The sequence below is a fragment of the Tachyglossus aculeatus genome, chromosome 6 (assembly GCF_015852505.1).
Source record: "Tachyglossus aculeatus isolate mTacAcu1 chromosome 6, mTacAcu1.pri, whole genome shotgun sequence".
NCBI classification, from domain to species: domain Eukaryota; kingdom Metazoa; phylum Chordata; class Mammalia; order Monotremata; family Tachyglossidae; genus Tachyglossus; species Tachyglossus aculeatus.
The window spans coordinates 60,459,240-60,477,007 of NC_052071.1; the positions used below are offsets into that span (position 1 = coordinate 60,459,240).

The 17,768-nt window shown below is 47.2% G+C and overlaps 1 protein-coding gene across 1 annotated transcript in view; it reads left to right on the top strand.

Annotated features, from left to right (window-relative positions):
- Positions 1-8,294: 8,294 nt before the first annotated feature.
- Positions 8,295-17,768, top strand: part of ITM2A (integral membrane protein 2A) — a 30,709-nt gene continuing 21,235 nt past the window's right edge. Inside the window, exon 1 of the mRNA XM_038748287.1 lies at positions 8,295-8,471. Within this exon, the coding sequence (XP_038604215.1) occupies positions 8,391-8,471 (81 nt within the window). The 5' untranslated portion in view covers positions 8,295-8,390. The remainder of the gene's footprint in view (positions 8,472-17,768) is intronic.

Here is a 17,768-nt window from a genome sequence, read left to right on the forward strand (position 1 = left end):
TTATTTGGGGAGAGTCAAGGGTGTCGCATGGTTCATTTTGGATCCCTGGGCAAGAGTCAGGGGTGTCTGATGGTCCATACTGGGTCACTGGGGGAGAGTTAGGGATGGAGAGTTAGTGTCAGATGGTACATGTTGGGTCACTGGAGGAGAGTCAGGGGTGTCAGATGGTCCATGATGGATTACTGGCAGGTGGTGGGGAGAGTCAGAGTTGGAGAGAGAGATTCAAGGGTGCTGGTTGCTCCATCCCTAACTTGAGGAGCATGTTCAGAAGAATGACTGGCCCATGGTTCTCCCAGCATGGCGGGGCTAATTGTGTCATGGGAATGTTCCTGAACACAGCAGTTGTTCTGCAGTAGTATAGGGTGGGAATCTCCACCTTAGGAAGCTCATGAGAAAGAGGAAGCCCGGGCATCCCGAGCCCCAGCCAACTCGCCTCCAGCTCCGTGGGCCCTGCCCAGTTTTCACAATCTGCTCCACGCCACCTCCTCCCTGCACGTTTCCCCATTGATCCCAACTGGTTCCAGGAATCCAGTCAGCCCTTTGGCCCGCCGGACGGCCCCCATGCTCGCCCCCTCTCTAAACCAACACCCAATTCTTGCTGCAAGATGCAGACTTCATTCATGCATTCATTCACTCATTTGTTCAGTCATATTTACGGAGCTCTTACTGTGTTCGGAGCACTGTACTAAGTACTTGGGAGAGTATACTACAACAATAGACACATTCCCTGTCCACAATGAGCTTACAGTCTAGAGGAGAAGACAGATATTAATACAAATAAATAAAGTACTGCCCCCTCTAGATTGTAAGCTCATTGTGGACAGGGAATGTGTCTGTACATAAGTGTAGTAGGGCTGGGAGGGGTCGAGTCTGTTTTTTTTAATTGCATTTATTAAGCGCTTACTATGTGCAAAGCACTGTTCTAAGCACTGCAGAGGTTACAAGGTGATCAGGTTGTCCCATGGGGGGGCTCACAGTCTTAATCCCCATTTTACAGATGAGGGAACTGAGGCCCAGAGAAGTTAAGTTATTATTATAATGGCATTTATTAAGTGCTTACTATGTGCAAAACACTGTTCTAAGTGCTGGGGAGGTTACAAGGTGATCAGATTGTCCCTCATGGGGCTCACAGATTTAATCCCCATTTTCCAGATGAGGTAACCGAGGCACAGAGAAGTTAAGTGACTTGCCCAAAGTCACACAGCTGACAATTGGCGGAGTCGGAATTTGAACCCATGACCTCTGACTCCAAAGCCCGGGCTCTTTCCTACTGAGCCACGCTGTTTCTCTGCCCTTGCCCTAAGTCACACAGCTGACAATTGTATTGCTAGGCACACACACACACCCTGCACCATACATCTAGCCCCTGCCTGGCATTGGTGGTGGGTGAAAATAAACAGAATTAGAGGAATGCCCAAGAAGCAGCGTGGCCTAGTGGATAGAACACAGACCAGGGAATCAGAAGGGCCGGGGGTTCTAATCCTGGCACCGCCATTTGTCTGCTGTGTCACCTCGGGTAAGTCAATAAATGCAACTGACAGATTGATCGATTGAAGTCACTTCACTTCTCTAGGCTTCACTTACCCCATCTGTAAAATGGGGATTAAGACTGTAAGGCCCATGTGGGACAGGGACTCTGTCCAGTCTGATTACCTAGCATCTACCCAGCACTTAATACAGTTCCAGGCTCTTCTGCTTTGCAACAATGCCTCCCTTCCTTCGTTGACTCCCATGCCTATTGGCTTCACCGTATCATCATCATCATCATCAATCGTATTTATTGAGTGCTTACTATGTGCAGAGCACTGGACTAAGCGCTTGGGAAGTACAAATTGGCAACATATAGAGACAGTCCCTACCCAACAGTGGGCTCACAGTCTAAAAGGGGGAGACAGAGAACATATGTTCTAGACTTAAATCCTGCCTTAAACCCACAGTGCACCCAACTCCCTTCTTGTCCTGGATGGAGGCAACTGTCAGTGCTTAATACTGTACTCTGCACTTCAATCAATCAATCAATCAATCAATCAATCGTATTTATTGAGCACTTACTGTGTGCAGAGCACTGTACCAAGCGCTTGGGAAGTACAAGTTGGCAACATATAGAGACATTCCCTACCCAACAGTGGGCTCACAGTCTAAAAGGGGCTCACAGTCTACACTTCAGATGTATTTAATCAATACTAACACTCCTATCACAGAATCCAGTGATGTGGGAGCCACTGAATTGGCCCTGTCCCCATATCTTCCTCACCCAATACCCATCCACCCTCATCCTTGTGTATATATCCATAATTCTATTGATCTATTTTCATGCTATTGATGCCTGCTTACTTGTTCTGTTTTGTTTTGTTCTCTGTCTCCCCCTTCTAGACTGTGAGCCCGTTGTCGGGTAGGGATTGTCTCTATCTGTTGCCAAATTGTACTTTTCAAGAGCTTGGTACAGTGCTCCGGACAAAGTAAGCGCTCAATAAATACGACTGACAGAATGAATAATAAGCGCTTAACAAATGCCACAAAAAAACAAACAAAAAAAAGGGGCTAGGCCATCACTGGAAAAGGTGAAGCAACGTGGCTCAGTGGAAAGAGCCCGGGCTTTGGAATCAGAGGTCATGGGTTCGAATCCCAACTCCGCCACATGTCTGCTGTGTGACCTTGGGCAAGTCATGTAACTTCTCTGAGCCTCAGTTATCTCATCTGTAAAATGGGGATTAAGACTGTGAGCCCCATGTGGGACAACTTGACCACCTTGTATCCCCCCCAGTGCTTAGAACAGTGCCTAGCACGTAGTAAGTGCTTGATAAATGCCATCATTACTATTATTATTATTAACTTCTCTGAGCCATCTGTAAAATGGGGATTAAGACTGTGAGCCCCATGTGGGACAACTTGATCACCTTGTATCCCCCCAGCGCTTAGAACAGTGCCTAACACATAGTAAGTGCTGAACAAATGCCATCATTACTATTATTATTATTATTATTATTAATAAAGGTTTTTGACTGGAGAGCCACCCAGGGTGTTCCGGGGGATCATCATCATCATCAGTCGTATTTATTGAGTGCTTACCGTGTGCAGAGCACTGTACTAAGCGCTTGGGAAGTACAAAATGGCAACATATAGAGACAGTCCCTACCCAACAGTGGGCTCACCATCTAAAAGGGGGAGACAGAGAACAAAACCAAACATACTAACAAAATAAAATCAATAGAATAGATATGTACAAGTAAAATAAATAAATAAATAATTAGAGTAATAAATATGTACAAACATATATACATATATACAGGTGCTGTGAGGAAGGGAAGGAGGTAAGATGGGGGGATGGAGAGGGGGACGAGGGGGAGAGGAAGGAAGGGGCTCAGTCTGGGAAGGCCTCCTGGAGGAGGTGAGCTCTCAGTAGGGCCTTGAAGGGAGGAAGAGAGCTAGCTTGGCAGATGGGCAGAGGGAGGGCATTCCAGGCCCGGGGGATGACGTGGGCCGGGGGTCGATGGCGGGACAGGCGAGAGCGAGGTACGGTGAGGAGATCAGCGGTGGAGGAGCGGAGGGTGCGGGCTGGGCTGGAGAAGGAGAGAAGGGAGGTGAGGTAGGAGGGGGCGAGGTGATGGACAGCCTTGAAGCCCAGGGTGAGGAGTTTCTGCCTGATGTGCAGATTGATTGGTAGCCACTGGAGATTACTGAGGAGGGGAGTAATATGCCCTGAGCGCTTCTGGCCAAAGATAATCCGGGCAGCAGCATGAAGTATGGATTGAAGTGGAGAGAGACACGAGGATGGGGGATGGACAGGCCCAGCAGGAATCCTCAAAAACAGGAGGCGAATGTAGGTGGCGAAGACCTCAGCTGCTACTGAGGCCAACGCTAGCCGGATCACGGCTGTCGTCACTATGCTGCCGTCACTTTAGCCATCAATGGGTCCCGCTCATGAAAACCTCCACGGGCACCTGGTGGTGTGTTGCTCCCCAGCCCACCTTGCTTGTTGCACTCGGCATCCCAGGGGAGCCACGGGCGGCAGGGATGAGCGGGCACAAGTGGGGCTGCACCAGTCCCTGGCAGTAGAATCAACTTCCCGCACCCTCCGCTCCTCTGCCGCCACTAACTTCCTCACTGGGCCTCGTTCTCGCCTGTCCCGCCGTCGACCCCCGGCCCACGTCAATCAATCAATCAATCAATCGTATTTATTGAGCGCTTACTGTGTGCAGAGCACTGTACTAAGCGCTTGGGAAGTACAAGTTGGCAACATATAGAGACAGTACCTACCCAACAGTGGGCTCACAGTCTAAAAGGGGGAGACAGAGAACAGAACCTAAACATACTAACAAAATAAAATAAATAGAATAGATATGTACAAGTAAAATAAATAAATAAATAAATAAATAAATAAATAGAATAATAAATATGTACAAACATATATACATATATACAGGTGCTCCTGGCCCAGAATGCCCTCCCTCTGCACATCCGCCAAGCTAGCTCTCTTCCTCCCTTCAAAGCCCTACTGAAAGCTCACCTCCTCCAGGAGGCCTTCCCAGACTGAGCCCCCTTTTCCTCTCCTCCTCCCCACCCCACTCCTGCCCTACCTCCTTCCCTTCCCCACAGCACTTGTATATATTTGTCCAGATTTATTACCCTATCTTACTTGTACATATTTACTATTCTATTTATTTTGTTAATGATGTGCATATAGCTATAATTCTATTTGTTCTAACGATTTTGACACATATCTACATGCTTTGTTTTGTTGTCTGTCTCCCCCTTCTAGACTGTGAGCCTGTTGTTGGGTAGGGACCATCTCTATATGTTGCCGACTTGTCCTTCCCAAGCGCTTAGTACAGTGCTCTGCACACAGTAAGTGCTCAATAAATACGATTGAATGAATGAGTGAATGGGTGGGGTCTCTGCCCTAAAATCTTTGTGACTAGCAAAGCAGCATGGCCTAGTGGATTGAGCACAGGCCTGGGAATCAGATGACCTGGGTTCTAACCTTGGCTCCACCACTTGTCTGCTGTTTGACTTTGGGCAAGTCATTTCACTTCTCTGAGCCTCAGTTACCTCTTCTGTAAAATGGGGATTAAGACTGTGAGCCTCATGTGGCACCCTGTCCTTCCCCTGACTTTCCCGCAGCGTGGCTCAGTGCAAAGAGCACGGGCTTTGGAGTCAGAGGTCATGGGTTCAAATCCCGGCTCCGCCACATGTCTGCTGTGTGACCTTGGGCAGGTCAGTTAACTTCTCTGAGCCTCAGTTACCTCATCTGTAAAATGGGGATTAAGACTGTGAACCCCACATGGGACAACCTGATCACTTTGTATCCCCCCAGCGCTTAGAACAGTGCTTTGCACATAGTAAGCGCTTAACAAATGCCAACATTATTTATTATTATATATGTTTGTACAGATTTATTACTCTATTTTACTTGTACATATTTACCATTCTATTTATTTTATTTTGTTAATATGTTTGGTTGTCCGTCTCCCCGTTCTAGACTGCGAGCCCGTAGTTGGGTAGGTACTGTCTCTATATGTTGCCAACTTGTACTTCCAAAGCGCTTAGTACAGTGCTCTGCACACAGTAAGCGCTCAATAACTACGATTGAATGAATGTAGATGGCATTACCATCCTTCCTGTCTCCCAAGCCCGTAACTCTGGCATTATCCTTGACTCCTCTCTCTCACGCAACCACATATTCAATTTGACCTTCACAACATAGTTAAAACCTGCCCTTTCCTCTCCAGCCAAACTGCTATCACATTAGTCCAAGCATTTATCTTATTCCACCTTGCTCACTCTACCAACCTCTTCCAGCCTCCTGTCTCTCTCCACTCCAGTCCACACTCCCCTGTGCTGCCCGGATAATTTCTCTACAAAACATTCAGGCCATGTTTCTCCACTCCTCAAGAACTTCCAGTGGTTGGCCGTCCACCTCCACATCAAGCAAAAAAACTCCTTATAATTGGTTTTAAAACACTCAATCACCTTGCCCCCTCCTACTTTACCTCACTGCTCTATTACAACCCAGCCTGCACACTTTGCTCCTTTAATTATGTCCTTCTCATTGTACTTTGATCTCATCTATCTCACCGCCAACCTCCCACGCACAATCTGCCTCTGTGTTGGAACACCCTCCCTCTTCTAACTGACAGACAATTACTCTCCCCCCTTCAAAGCCTAATTGAAGGTACATCTCCAAGAAGTCTTCCCTGATTAAGCCCCCCTTTCCCCTTTTCCTACTCCCTTCTGCATTCATTCATTCATTCATTCATTCATTCATTCAATCGTATTTATTGAGAGTTTCCTGTGTGCAGAGCACTGTACTAAGCGCTTGGGAAGTACAAGTTGAGCATCACCCTCACCTACTCCCTTTATAATAATAATAATAATAATAATAATAATGGCATTTATTAAGCGCTTACTGTGTGCAGAGCACTGTACTAAGCGCTTGGGAAGTACAAGTTGAGCATCACTCTCACCTGCTCCCTTTATAATAATAATAGCATTTATTAAGTGCTTACTATGTGTAAAGCACTGTTCTAAGCACTGGGGAGGTTACAAGGTGATCATGTTGTCCCACAGGGGGCTCACAGTCTTAATCTCCATTTTCCAGATGATGTAACTGAGGCCCAGAGAAGTTAAGTGACTTGCCCAAAGTCACACAGCTGACAAGTGGCGGAGCCGGGATTTGAACCCCTGACCTCTGACTCCAAAGCCCGGGCTCTTTCCACTGAGCCACGCTGCTTTATTCATTCCCCCCTCTCAGCTCCGCACCACTTATGCGTGTATTTGTAATTTTATTTATCTATATTAATGACTATCTCCCCCTCTACACTCTAAGCTCATTGTGGGCATGGAATGGGCATGGAATGTGTCCATTATATTGTTATATTGTACCCTCCCAAACGCTTAGTACAGTGCTCTGCACATAGTAAGCGCTTAATAAATACGATTGATGATGATGATGACTGTGTTCAACTTGATTAGCTTTAATCTACCCCAGCGCTTACTACAATGCCTGGCACACAGAAAGAACTTAACAAGTACCATTATTATTATTATTATTATTATTATTATTGTTGTTGTTGTTGTTATTATGTCAAGGATAACAGACACATTCCCTGCCCACAACGAGCTTACAGTCTAGAGTTTACAGACTTGTTGCCTAGAGTTTACAGGCTCTGGCTTGGGAGCCAGAGGTCATGGTTTCTAATCCCGGCTCTGCCAATTATCAGCTGTGTGACTTTGGGCAAGTCACTTCATTTCTCTGGGCCTCAGTTAACTCATCTGTAAAATGGGGATTAAGACTGTGAGCCCCTCGGGGGACAACCTGATCACCTTGTAATCTCCCCAGTGCTTAGAACAGTGCTTTGCACATAGTAAGCGCTCAACAAATGCCATTATTATTATTATTAGTAGTAGTAGCAGTAGTAGTAGTAAGCCCTACTGAGAGCTCACCTCCTCCAAGAGGCCTTCCCAGACTGAGCCCCCTCCTTCCTCTCCCTCTCCTCCCCCTACCCCCCGCCTTACCTCCTTCCCCTCCCCACAGCACCTGTATATATGTTTGTGCATATTTATTACTCTATTTTATTTGTACATATTTATTCTATTTATTTTATTTTGTTAATATGTTTTGTTTTGTTCTCTGTCTCCCCCTTCTAGACTGTGAGCCCGCTGTTGGGTAGGGACCGTCCCTATATGTTGCCAACTTGTACTTCCCAAGCGCTTAGCACAGTGCCCTGCACACAGTAAGCGCTCAATAAATACGATAGATAGATTGATTGATTGATTGATTGCTTTGTTCTCTGTCTCCCCCTTTTAGCCTGTGAGCCCACTGTTGGGTAGGGACTGTCTCTATATGTTGCCAACTTGCACTTCCCAAGCGCTTAGTACAGTGCCCTGCACACAGTAAGCGCTCAATAAATACGATTGATTGATTGATTGATTGATTGATAATAAAAACCATCATGATTACTAGTTGGAGCGCGACAAGAGGGAAGAGAGCGCATGCGCGGCAGCTTGGGGGCTAGTGCTCGCGGGGAGGGGGTGGCGCATGCGCGGCAGCGAGGCGGCTCGTGCTCGCGGGGGCCGGGGGGGCGGTAGCGCATGCGCGGCAGCGAGGCGGCTCAGGCTCGCGGGAGCAGGGGAGGGGAAGGCGCGCCTCCGCGGAGGGGTGGGTGGCGCATGCGCGGCAGCGAAGCGGTTCGTGCTCGCGGGAGCGGGGGAGGGGAAGGCGCGCCCCCGCATGCGCGCCATCTCAGCGGGCGGGGAGAGCGCATGCGCCGGCGGGAAGGAGGGGGCGTGGCCGTCCCGGTGACGTCATAGGCGGGGAGGAGCGGAGCGCACCGCGCACAGTGTAGCGCGGCAGGGAGTAGCTCGTGTGTTTTCGGGTTCCCGTCGCCGACATGGTGAAGATCGCCTTCAACTCGCCCTTCGCGCAGAAGGAGGAGCCCAAAAAGGACGTGGAAGCCTTGGTGGCCGACAAGGTGGGCCGCAGGGGTTAATCGGGGGTGGGTAAACTGAGGCAGGGAGGGACCCTTCTGGGGGACGGCTGGAGAACAGCAATCATCATCATAATCCTCTTTGGTAGGCGCTTACTAGGTGCCCAGCACTGTTCTAAGCGCTGGGGGGATACAAGGTGATCAGGTTTTTTTAATAATGGCATTTATTAAGCGCTTACTATGTGCAAAGCACTGTTCTAAGCGCTGGGGAGGTTACAAGGTGATCAGGTTGTCCCCCGGGGGGCTCACAGTCTTCATCCCCATTTTACAGACGGGGGAACACAGAGAAGTGAAGTGACTCGCCCAAAGTCACACAGCTGACAAGTGGCGGAGCCGGGATTTGAACCCATGACCTCTGACCCCAAAGCCCATGTTCTTTCCACTGAGCCACGCTGCTTCTCTATCTAACCAGCGCTTAGAACAGTGCTTCGCACCGAGTAAGCGCTTAACAAATGCCATCATCATTATGATCATAATCCTGTTAGGCGCTTACTAGGTGCCCAGCACTGTTCTAAGCGCCGGTTAGATGATACAGGACACAACCTGATCACCTTGTATCCTCCCCCCCAGCGCTTAGAACAGTGCTTCGCACCTAGTAAGCGCTTAACAAAGTTCGTTAGGCGCTTATTAGGTGCCCAGCACTGTGCTAAGCGCCGGTTAGATGATACAAGACACAACCTGATCACCTTGTATCCTCCTCCCCAGCGCTTAGAACAGTGCTTCGCACCTAGTAAGCGCTTAACAAATGCCATCATCATTATTTTCATAATCCTGTTAGGCGCTTACTAGGTGCCCAGCACTGTTCCAAGCGCTGGTTAGATGATACAAGACACAACCTGATCACCGTGTATCCTCCCCCCCCAGCGCTTAGAACAGTGCTTTGCACCAAGTAAGCGCTTAACAAACTTTGTTAGGCGCTTATTAGGTGCCCAGCACTGTTCTAAGCGCCGGTTAGATGATACAAGACACAACCTGATCACCTTGTATCCTCCCCCAACCCCAGCGCTTAGAACAGTGCTTCGCACCTAGTAAGCGCTTAACAAATGCCATCATCATTATTTTCATAATCCTGTTAGGCGCTAACTAGGTGCCCAGCACTGTTCTAAGCGCTGGTTAGATGATACAAGACACAACCTGATCACCTTGTATCCCCCCCAGCGCTTAGAACAGTGCTAAGCACCTAGTAAGCGCTTAACAAATGCCATCATCATTATTATCATAGTCCTGTTTGTTAGGCGCTTACTATGTGCCGAGCACTGTTCTAAGCGCGGGTTAGATGATACAAGACACAACCTGATCACCTTGTATCCCCCCCCCCAGCGCTTAGAACAGTGCTTCTCACCTAGTAAGCACCTAACAAATGCCATCATTATTATTAGTATTACTACAAATGATATTAATGGTATTAAGCGTTTAACAAATGCCATCATCATCGTTATTATTATAACTACAAATAATAATGGTATTTGTTAAGCACTTACTATGTGCCGAGCACTGTTCTAAGCGCGGGTTAGATGATACAAGACACAACCTGATCACCTTGTATCCTCTCCCCCAGCGCTTAGAACAGTGCTTCGCACCTAGTAAGCGCCTAACAAATGCCATCATTATTATTATTATAACTACAAATAATATTAATGGTATTAAGCGCTTAACAAATGCCATCATCATCGTTATTATAACTACAAATAATAATGGTATTTGTTAAGCACTTACTATGTGCCGAGCACTGTTCCAAGCGCTGGTTAGAGGACACAAAACACAACCTGATCACCTTGTATCCCCCCCAGCGCTTAGAACAGTGCTTTGCACCTAGTAAGCGCTTAACAAATGCCATCATCATTACTATTAGTATTACTGCAAATAATATTAATGTTATTAAGCGTTTAACAAATGCCACCATCATCGTTATTATTATTACTACAATTAATAATGGTATTTGTTAAGTGCTTACTATGGGCCGAGCACTGTTCTAAGCGCTGGTTAGATGACACAATACACAACTTGATCACCTTGTATCCCCCCCAGTGCTTAGAACAGTGCTTTGCACCTAGTAAGCGCTTAACAAATGCCATCATCATTATTATTATTACTACAAATTATAATAGTAGTATTTAAGTGCTTACTATGTGCCGAGCACTGTTCTAAGCGCTGGGTTAGATGATACAAGATACAATCTGATCACCTTGTATTCTCCCCAGCGCTTAGAACAGTGCTTCGCACATAGTAAGCGCTCAACAAATGCCATCATTATTATTATAGTAAGCGCTTATAAATGCCATCATTATTAATTGTAATAATAATAATGATAGTATTTCTTGAGCACTTACTATGTGCAAAGCACTGTTCTAAGCGCTGGGGGGATACAAGCTGATCAGGTTGTCCCACGGGGGCTCACAGTCTTCATCCCCGTTTTACAGATGAGGTCACTGAGGCCCAGAGAAGTTAAGTGACTTGCCCAAAGTCACACAGCTGACAGGCGGCGGAGTCGGGATTAGAACCCATTACCTCCGACTCTCAGGCCTGGGTTCTTTCCACTAAGCCACGCAGGAGCGAGACGCTTAGTACAGTACCTGGCTCCTGGCATTCATTTGTTCAGTCGTATTTTTTGAGCGCTTACTGTGTGCAGAGCACTGGACTAAGGGCTTAGTAATAATAATAATAATGGCATTTATTGAGCGCTTACTATGTGCAAAGCTAGACTGTGAGCCCACTGTTGGGTAGGGACCGTCTCTATATGTTGCCAACTTGTACTTCTCAAGCGCTTAGTACAGTGCTCTGCACACAGGAAGCGCTCAATAAATACGAATGAATGAATGAAAGCACTGTTCTAAGCGCTGGGGAGGTTACAAGGTGATCAATCAATCAATCGTATTTATTGAGCGCTTACTATGTGCAGAGCACTGTACTAAGCGCTTGGTGATGAGGTGATGAGGTGGGCCCACGGGGGGGGGCTCACAGTCTTAATCCCCATTTTACAGATGAGGTCACTGAGGCCCAGAGAAGTTAAGTGACCTGCCCAAAGTCACACCAAGGGACACACCTGGCACATATGGAGAAGCGGCGTGGCTCAGTGGAAATCAATCAATCAATCGTATTTATTGAGCGCTTACTATGTGCAGAGCACTGTACTAAGCACTTGGGAAGCACAAATTGGCAACATATAGAGACAGTCCCTACCCAACAGTGGGCTCACAGTCTAAAAGGGGGAGACAGGGAACAAAACCAAACATACTAACAAAATAAAATAAATAGAATAGATATGTACAAGTAAAATAAATAAATAAATAGAGTAATAAATCTGTACAAACATATATACGTATATACAGGTGCTGTGGGGAAGGGAAGGGGGGGATGGAGAGGGGGACGAGGGGGAGAGGAAGGAAGGGGCTCAGTCTGGGAAGGCCTCTTGGAGGAGGAAAGAGCCCGGGCTTTGGAGTCAGAGGTCGTGGGTTCAAATCCCGCCTCCGCCGCTTGTCAGCTGGGTGGCTTTGGGCAAGTCACTTCCCTGGGCCTCAGTGACCTCATCTGGAAAAAGGGGATGAAGACTGTGAGCCCCACGTGGGACAACCGGATCAACTTGTACCCCCCCAGCGCTTAGAACAGTGCTTTGCACATAGTAAGCGCTTAACAAATGCCATTGTTATTGTTATTATTATTAATAATAAATGCCATCATTATTATTATTATAGGGAGCGCTTAGTAAACACCAAAAAAGGAAAGTAAACACCAAAACAGAAGAAGGGCCGGGTGGGTGCAGGGAAGGGCAGTGTCGGGAGGACAAAATGGAGTCTGAGGCGAAGCCGGTTTTCCTTCCCCCGACTCCCCCAGCCCTGGCCGAGGAGGAGGAGGAGGAAGAAGAGGGGGAGGAAGAAGAGGGGGAGGAGGAGGAGAAGGAGGGGGGGCAGCAGGGCCAGCCTCCATCTTCCATCCTGTGGGGTCGGGAATGGTTTTTCCTCAGGCCTCCCTTCCCCACGGTGGGATTTCGGAACCTCCCGTCTGGGACAGGAAGAGCTGTTGGGATCGCATTCCCAGCAAAGCAGCGGAGCTCAGTGGAAAGACTCCCGAGGTCATAATAATAATAATAGTGACGGCATTTACCAAGCGCTTAAGCACTGTTCTAAGCGCTGGGGAGGTAACAAGGTGATCAGGTTGTCCCTTGGGGGTTCACAGTCTTAATCCCCGTTTTACGGATGAGGGAACTGAGGCACAGGGAAGTTAAGGGACTTGCCCAAAGCCACACAGCTGACAGTTGGCGGAGCTGGGATTTGAACCCATGACCCCTGACTCCAAAGCCCAGGCTTTTCCCACTGAGCCACGCTGCTTCCCTCATGAGTTCTTATAGTCTTTTAGACTGTGAGCCCACTGTTGGGTAGGGACTGTCTCTATATGTTGCCAGTTTGTACTTCCCAAGCGCTTAGTACAGTGCTCTGCACACAGTAAGCGCTCAATAAATACGATTGATTGATTCTTATCCCGGCCCCTCCGCTTGTCAGCTGTGTGACTCTGGGCAAGGCACTTCACTTCTCTGGGCCTCAGTTACCTCATCTGGAAAATGGGGATTCAAAGTTCAGTTAATACCAGACTGAGCCCCTTGTTTCCTCTCCCCCTTCTCCCCCTCCCCATCCCCCTGCCTTACCTCCTGCCCCTCCCCACAGTACCTGCATATATGTATATATGTTTGTACGTATTTATTACTCTATTTTACTTGTACATATTCTATTTATTTTGTTAATATGTTTCGTTTTATTGTCTGTCTCCCCCTTCTAGACCGTGAGCCCACTGTTGGGTAGGGACCGTCTCTATATGTTGCCAACTTGTACTTCCCAAGTGCTTAGTACAGTGCTCTGCACACAGTGAGCGCTCAGTAAATACGATTGAATGAATGAATGAAAGTGTGAGCCCCATGTAGGACAGATTACTTTGTATCCCCCCCATTGCTTAGCACATTCATTCATTCAGTCGTATTTATTGAGCTGTCACTTAACTTCTCTGTGTCCCAGTTACCTCATCTGTAAAATGGGGATGAAGACTGTGAGCCCCACGTGGGACAAACTGATCACCTTGTAACCTCCCCAGCGCTTAGAACAGTGCTTTGCACATAGTAAGCGCTTAACAAATACCATTATTATTATTATTGAGTGCTTACTGTGTGCAGAGCACTGTACTAAGTGCTTGGGAAGTCCAAGTTGGCAACATATAGAGACGGTCCCTACCCAACAGCGGGCTCACAGTCTAGAAGGGGGAGACAGAGAACAAAACAAAACATATTAACGAAATAAAATAAATAGAATATGTACAAGTAAAATAAATAAATAAATAGAGTAATAAATACGTACAAACATATATACAGGTGCTGTGGGGAAGGGAAGGAGGTAAAGGGGGGATGGAGAGGGGGAGGAGGGGGAGAGGAAGGAGGGGGCTCAGTCTGCCCTTAGTAAGCCCTTAACAAATGCCATCATTATTATTATTATTATTATTATTATTATTATTATTATTATTATTATTATTATTATTATTCCCCCCCCTCCCCACCCTAGGGCACTCGCCCCCCACCAAACCCACCACCATAAATGCCACCATCACAAGTGACTCCCTGCCCCCCAAAATTTGGGGTCCCCTTCTATATTTGCTTCTGCGACTGTTGGGGCCCCACCCTGCGGTCCTCTCAGAGTCCAAGGCCCGGGAGACGTGGGGGGAAATCATCAATCGCATTTATTGAGCGCTTACTGTGTGCAGAGCACTGTACTAAGCGCTTGGGAAGTACAAATTGGCAACATATAGAGACAGTCCCTACGCAACAGTGGGCTCACAGTCTAAAAATCAGTCGGTGGGTTGTTTTGTTCCTCTGAATTCGGGAAGCTCCACTTGTTTTTCGTTTCAAGACCTTTTGTGTTCCCTGAGAAGGGCGGATTGCCCACCCTGGGGCCGGTCGCGGCTTGCCAGGGCTGCCCGGGCTTGCCTTCATTCCCCACCGAGGAGTCAGGGAAGGAAGGAAACCCCCCCGCAATGAACCCAGTGCAGAACTGGAAATGTCCCGCCCGGTGCCTTGGAGTCACCCGGAAAACGAGTGGGGATGGACATCACCGAGTGGGGACGGACATCACCGTCAGGCCCACCGTAAACCTCAGCGGAGTGGGAGCTGGCAGGGAACATAGCATCTTCTCTTCTGCAGCGTTTGAGGTCCAGACCCCCCCGCCCCTGCCGCAGGGCCTGTGCAGTCCATCAGTGGTATTGAGCATTTACTGTGTGCATGATACCCAATAATAATAATAATATTGATGATGGTATTTAAGCATTTACTTTGTGCCAAGCACTATTCTAAACACCGGAGCAGGTACAAGTTTATCAGGTTGTCCCACGTGGGGCTCACGGTCTTAATCTTCATTCGACAGATGAGGTAACTGAGGCATAGAGAAGTTAAGTGGCTTGCCCAAAGTCACACAGCAGACAAGTGGCAGAGCCAGGATTCGAACCCACGTCCTCCGGCTCCCAAGCCCGTGTGTGACTTTGGGCAAGTCATCATCATCATCATCAATCGTATTTATTGAGCACTTACTGTGTGCAGAGCACTGTACTAAGCGCTTGGGAAGCACAAATTGGCAACATATAGAGACAGTCCCTACCCAACAGTGGGCTCACAGTCTAAAAGGGGGAGACAGAGAACAAAACCAAACATACTGACAAAATAAAGTAAATAGAATAGATATGTACAAGTAAAATAAATAAATAAATAAATAGAGTAATAAATATGTACAAACATATATACATATATACAAGTCACTTAACTTCTGTGGGCCTCAGTTCCCTCATCTGTAAAATGGGGATTACCTAGACTGTAATCTTTTAGATCAAGATTTTTAGACTGTGAGCCCACTGTTGGGTAGGGACTGTCTCTATATGTTGCCAACTTGTACTTCCCAAGCGCTTAGTACAGTGCTCTGCACACAGTAAGTGCTCAATAAATGCGATTGATTAAGATTGTGAGCCCCACGTGGGACAACCTGATCCCCTTGTATCCCCCCAGCGCTTAGAACAGTACTTTGCAGCTCTTAACAAATACCATTATTATTATTATTATTTTTCCATTAAGCCACGCTGCTTCTCTATAAGCGCTTGAGAGGGTACAGTAGAGTATTAGTAACAATAATAATGGTGGTGTCTGTTAAGCACTTACTATGTGCCAGGCACTGTTCTAAGCACTGGGGTAGATATGTGATAATCAGGTTTGTCCCACTTGGGGCTCACAGTCTTAATCCTCATTTTACAGATGAGGTAACTGAGGCCCAGTGAAGTGACTTGCCCAAAGTCACACAGCTGACAAGTGGCGGAGCTGGGATTAGAACCCACGACCTCTGACTCTCAAGCCCGGGCTCTTGCCACTAAGCCAGGCTGCTTCCCTTAGGCCTGATTCTGCCCAGGCACCCGACACTGTGTTCTTGCCTCCTTCCCTTCCCCACAGCACCTGTATATATGTTTGTACGTATTTATTACTCTATTTATTTATTTATTTTACTTGTACCTATCTATTCTATTTTATTTTGTTAATATGTTTGCTTTTGTTCCCTGTCTCCCCCTTCTAGATTGTGAGCCCACTGTTGGATAGGGACTGTCTCTATATGTTGCCAGCTTGTACTTCCCAAGCGCTTAGTACAGTGCTCTGCACACAGTAAGCACTCAATAAATACGATTGATTGATTGATTCTTGCAGCTGTAGCTGCTTCCAGTTGGAACGAAGCCTGTTGGGTCACATGAGAGGCAGAGTAATAATCAAATAATTGTGCAATTTGTTAAGCTCTTACAATGTGCTAAGTACTAAGATAGGTAGGAGGCAAGATTATCAGGAAGGACAAAGCCCCTGTCCTGTACGGTGCTCACAATTTAAAAGGGAGTGAGTACAGGCATTTAATCCCCATTTTACCAATGAGCCAACTGAGGCCCGGTGGCACTGTTTGTCCAGAGTCATACAGTCAGTCCAGACTTGTGTTCTTTTTACCTCTGCACACAGTAAGCGCTCAATAAATACGATTGATTGATTGATTGATTTACCTGCCCGTGCTGCTTCTTTACAAGGAACTTTTTGGTTGAGCCTCCCATCTGGCCTTCATTTTTCCTTGCCAGGGAGAAATTGTTTACTTCTAATGCGTTCAGCTGAATGTGCCCACACTTCCTCCAGGAGGGAGTTGAGAAAACAAGCAAAAGTGACCCTTTGAACCCTGATGGTATTTGTGTCAGGTGTGCCGTAATCTCCCAAAGGTATCGGACAGCCACTCTGGGATACTGACTTAATACCTGGCAACTTTTCCAGTGAGTGATGTGCTGAAGAGCTGTTTGGAGGTTGAAATCTCTGGGGCGCACTTTAAAATCAGTCAACAGAATTGGAGTCCCTACTACGTGCAGACCACTGTACTAAGTACTTGGGAGAGAGCAGTTGTCAGAAGTTGAGTTGGTGATGATGGCATTTATTAAGTGCTTACTATGTGCAAAGCACTGTTCTAAGCGCTGGGGAGGTTACAAGGTGATCAGGTTGTCCCACGGGGGGCTCGCAGTCTTAATCCTCATTTTACAGATGAGGGAACTGAGGCCCAGTGAAGTGAAGTGACTTGCCCAATCTCAAGGGCATAGAATCTAGTTGAGGCCCAGAGAAGTGAAGTGACTTGCCCACAGTCACACAGCTGACAATTGGCAGAACTGGGGTTTGAACCCATGACCTCTGACTCCAAAGTCCGTGCTCTTTCCACTGAGCCACGCTGCTTCACATGGGGCTCACAGCCCTAAATGCCCAGTTTACAGATGAGGCAAGTGAGTCACAGAGAAGTGAAGTGATTTGCTCAAGGTCATTATTTTGTTAATGATGTGCATAATGCAATAATTCTATTTGTTCTGATGATTTTGACACCTGTCCAGAGATTTTGTTTTGTTGTTTGTCTCCCCCTTCTAGACTGCGAGCCCGTTGTTGGGTAGGGACCATCTCTATATGTTGCCAACTTGTACTTCCCAAGCGCTTAGTACAGTGCTCTGCACATAGTAAGTGCTCAATAAATACGATTGAATGAATGAATAGTTTCAGGCTCTGAAATGGCTCAGAAGGTAGTAGTTTCGAAGGTAGTCGACCTGCTACCCTGGGGCATATGAGAGCCAATACCTCCTCCCTCCCCCCACCCATAAATTAAGAAAGAGGAAAAGCATTTATTTTTAGGTTGCAGAGGCTTGTTGCAAGAAAGGAAGCTGAGGTGTTGCCCCTCCAGACTGTAGTCGCACTGTGGGCAGGGAAGGTGTCTG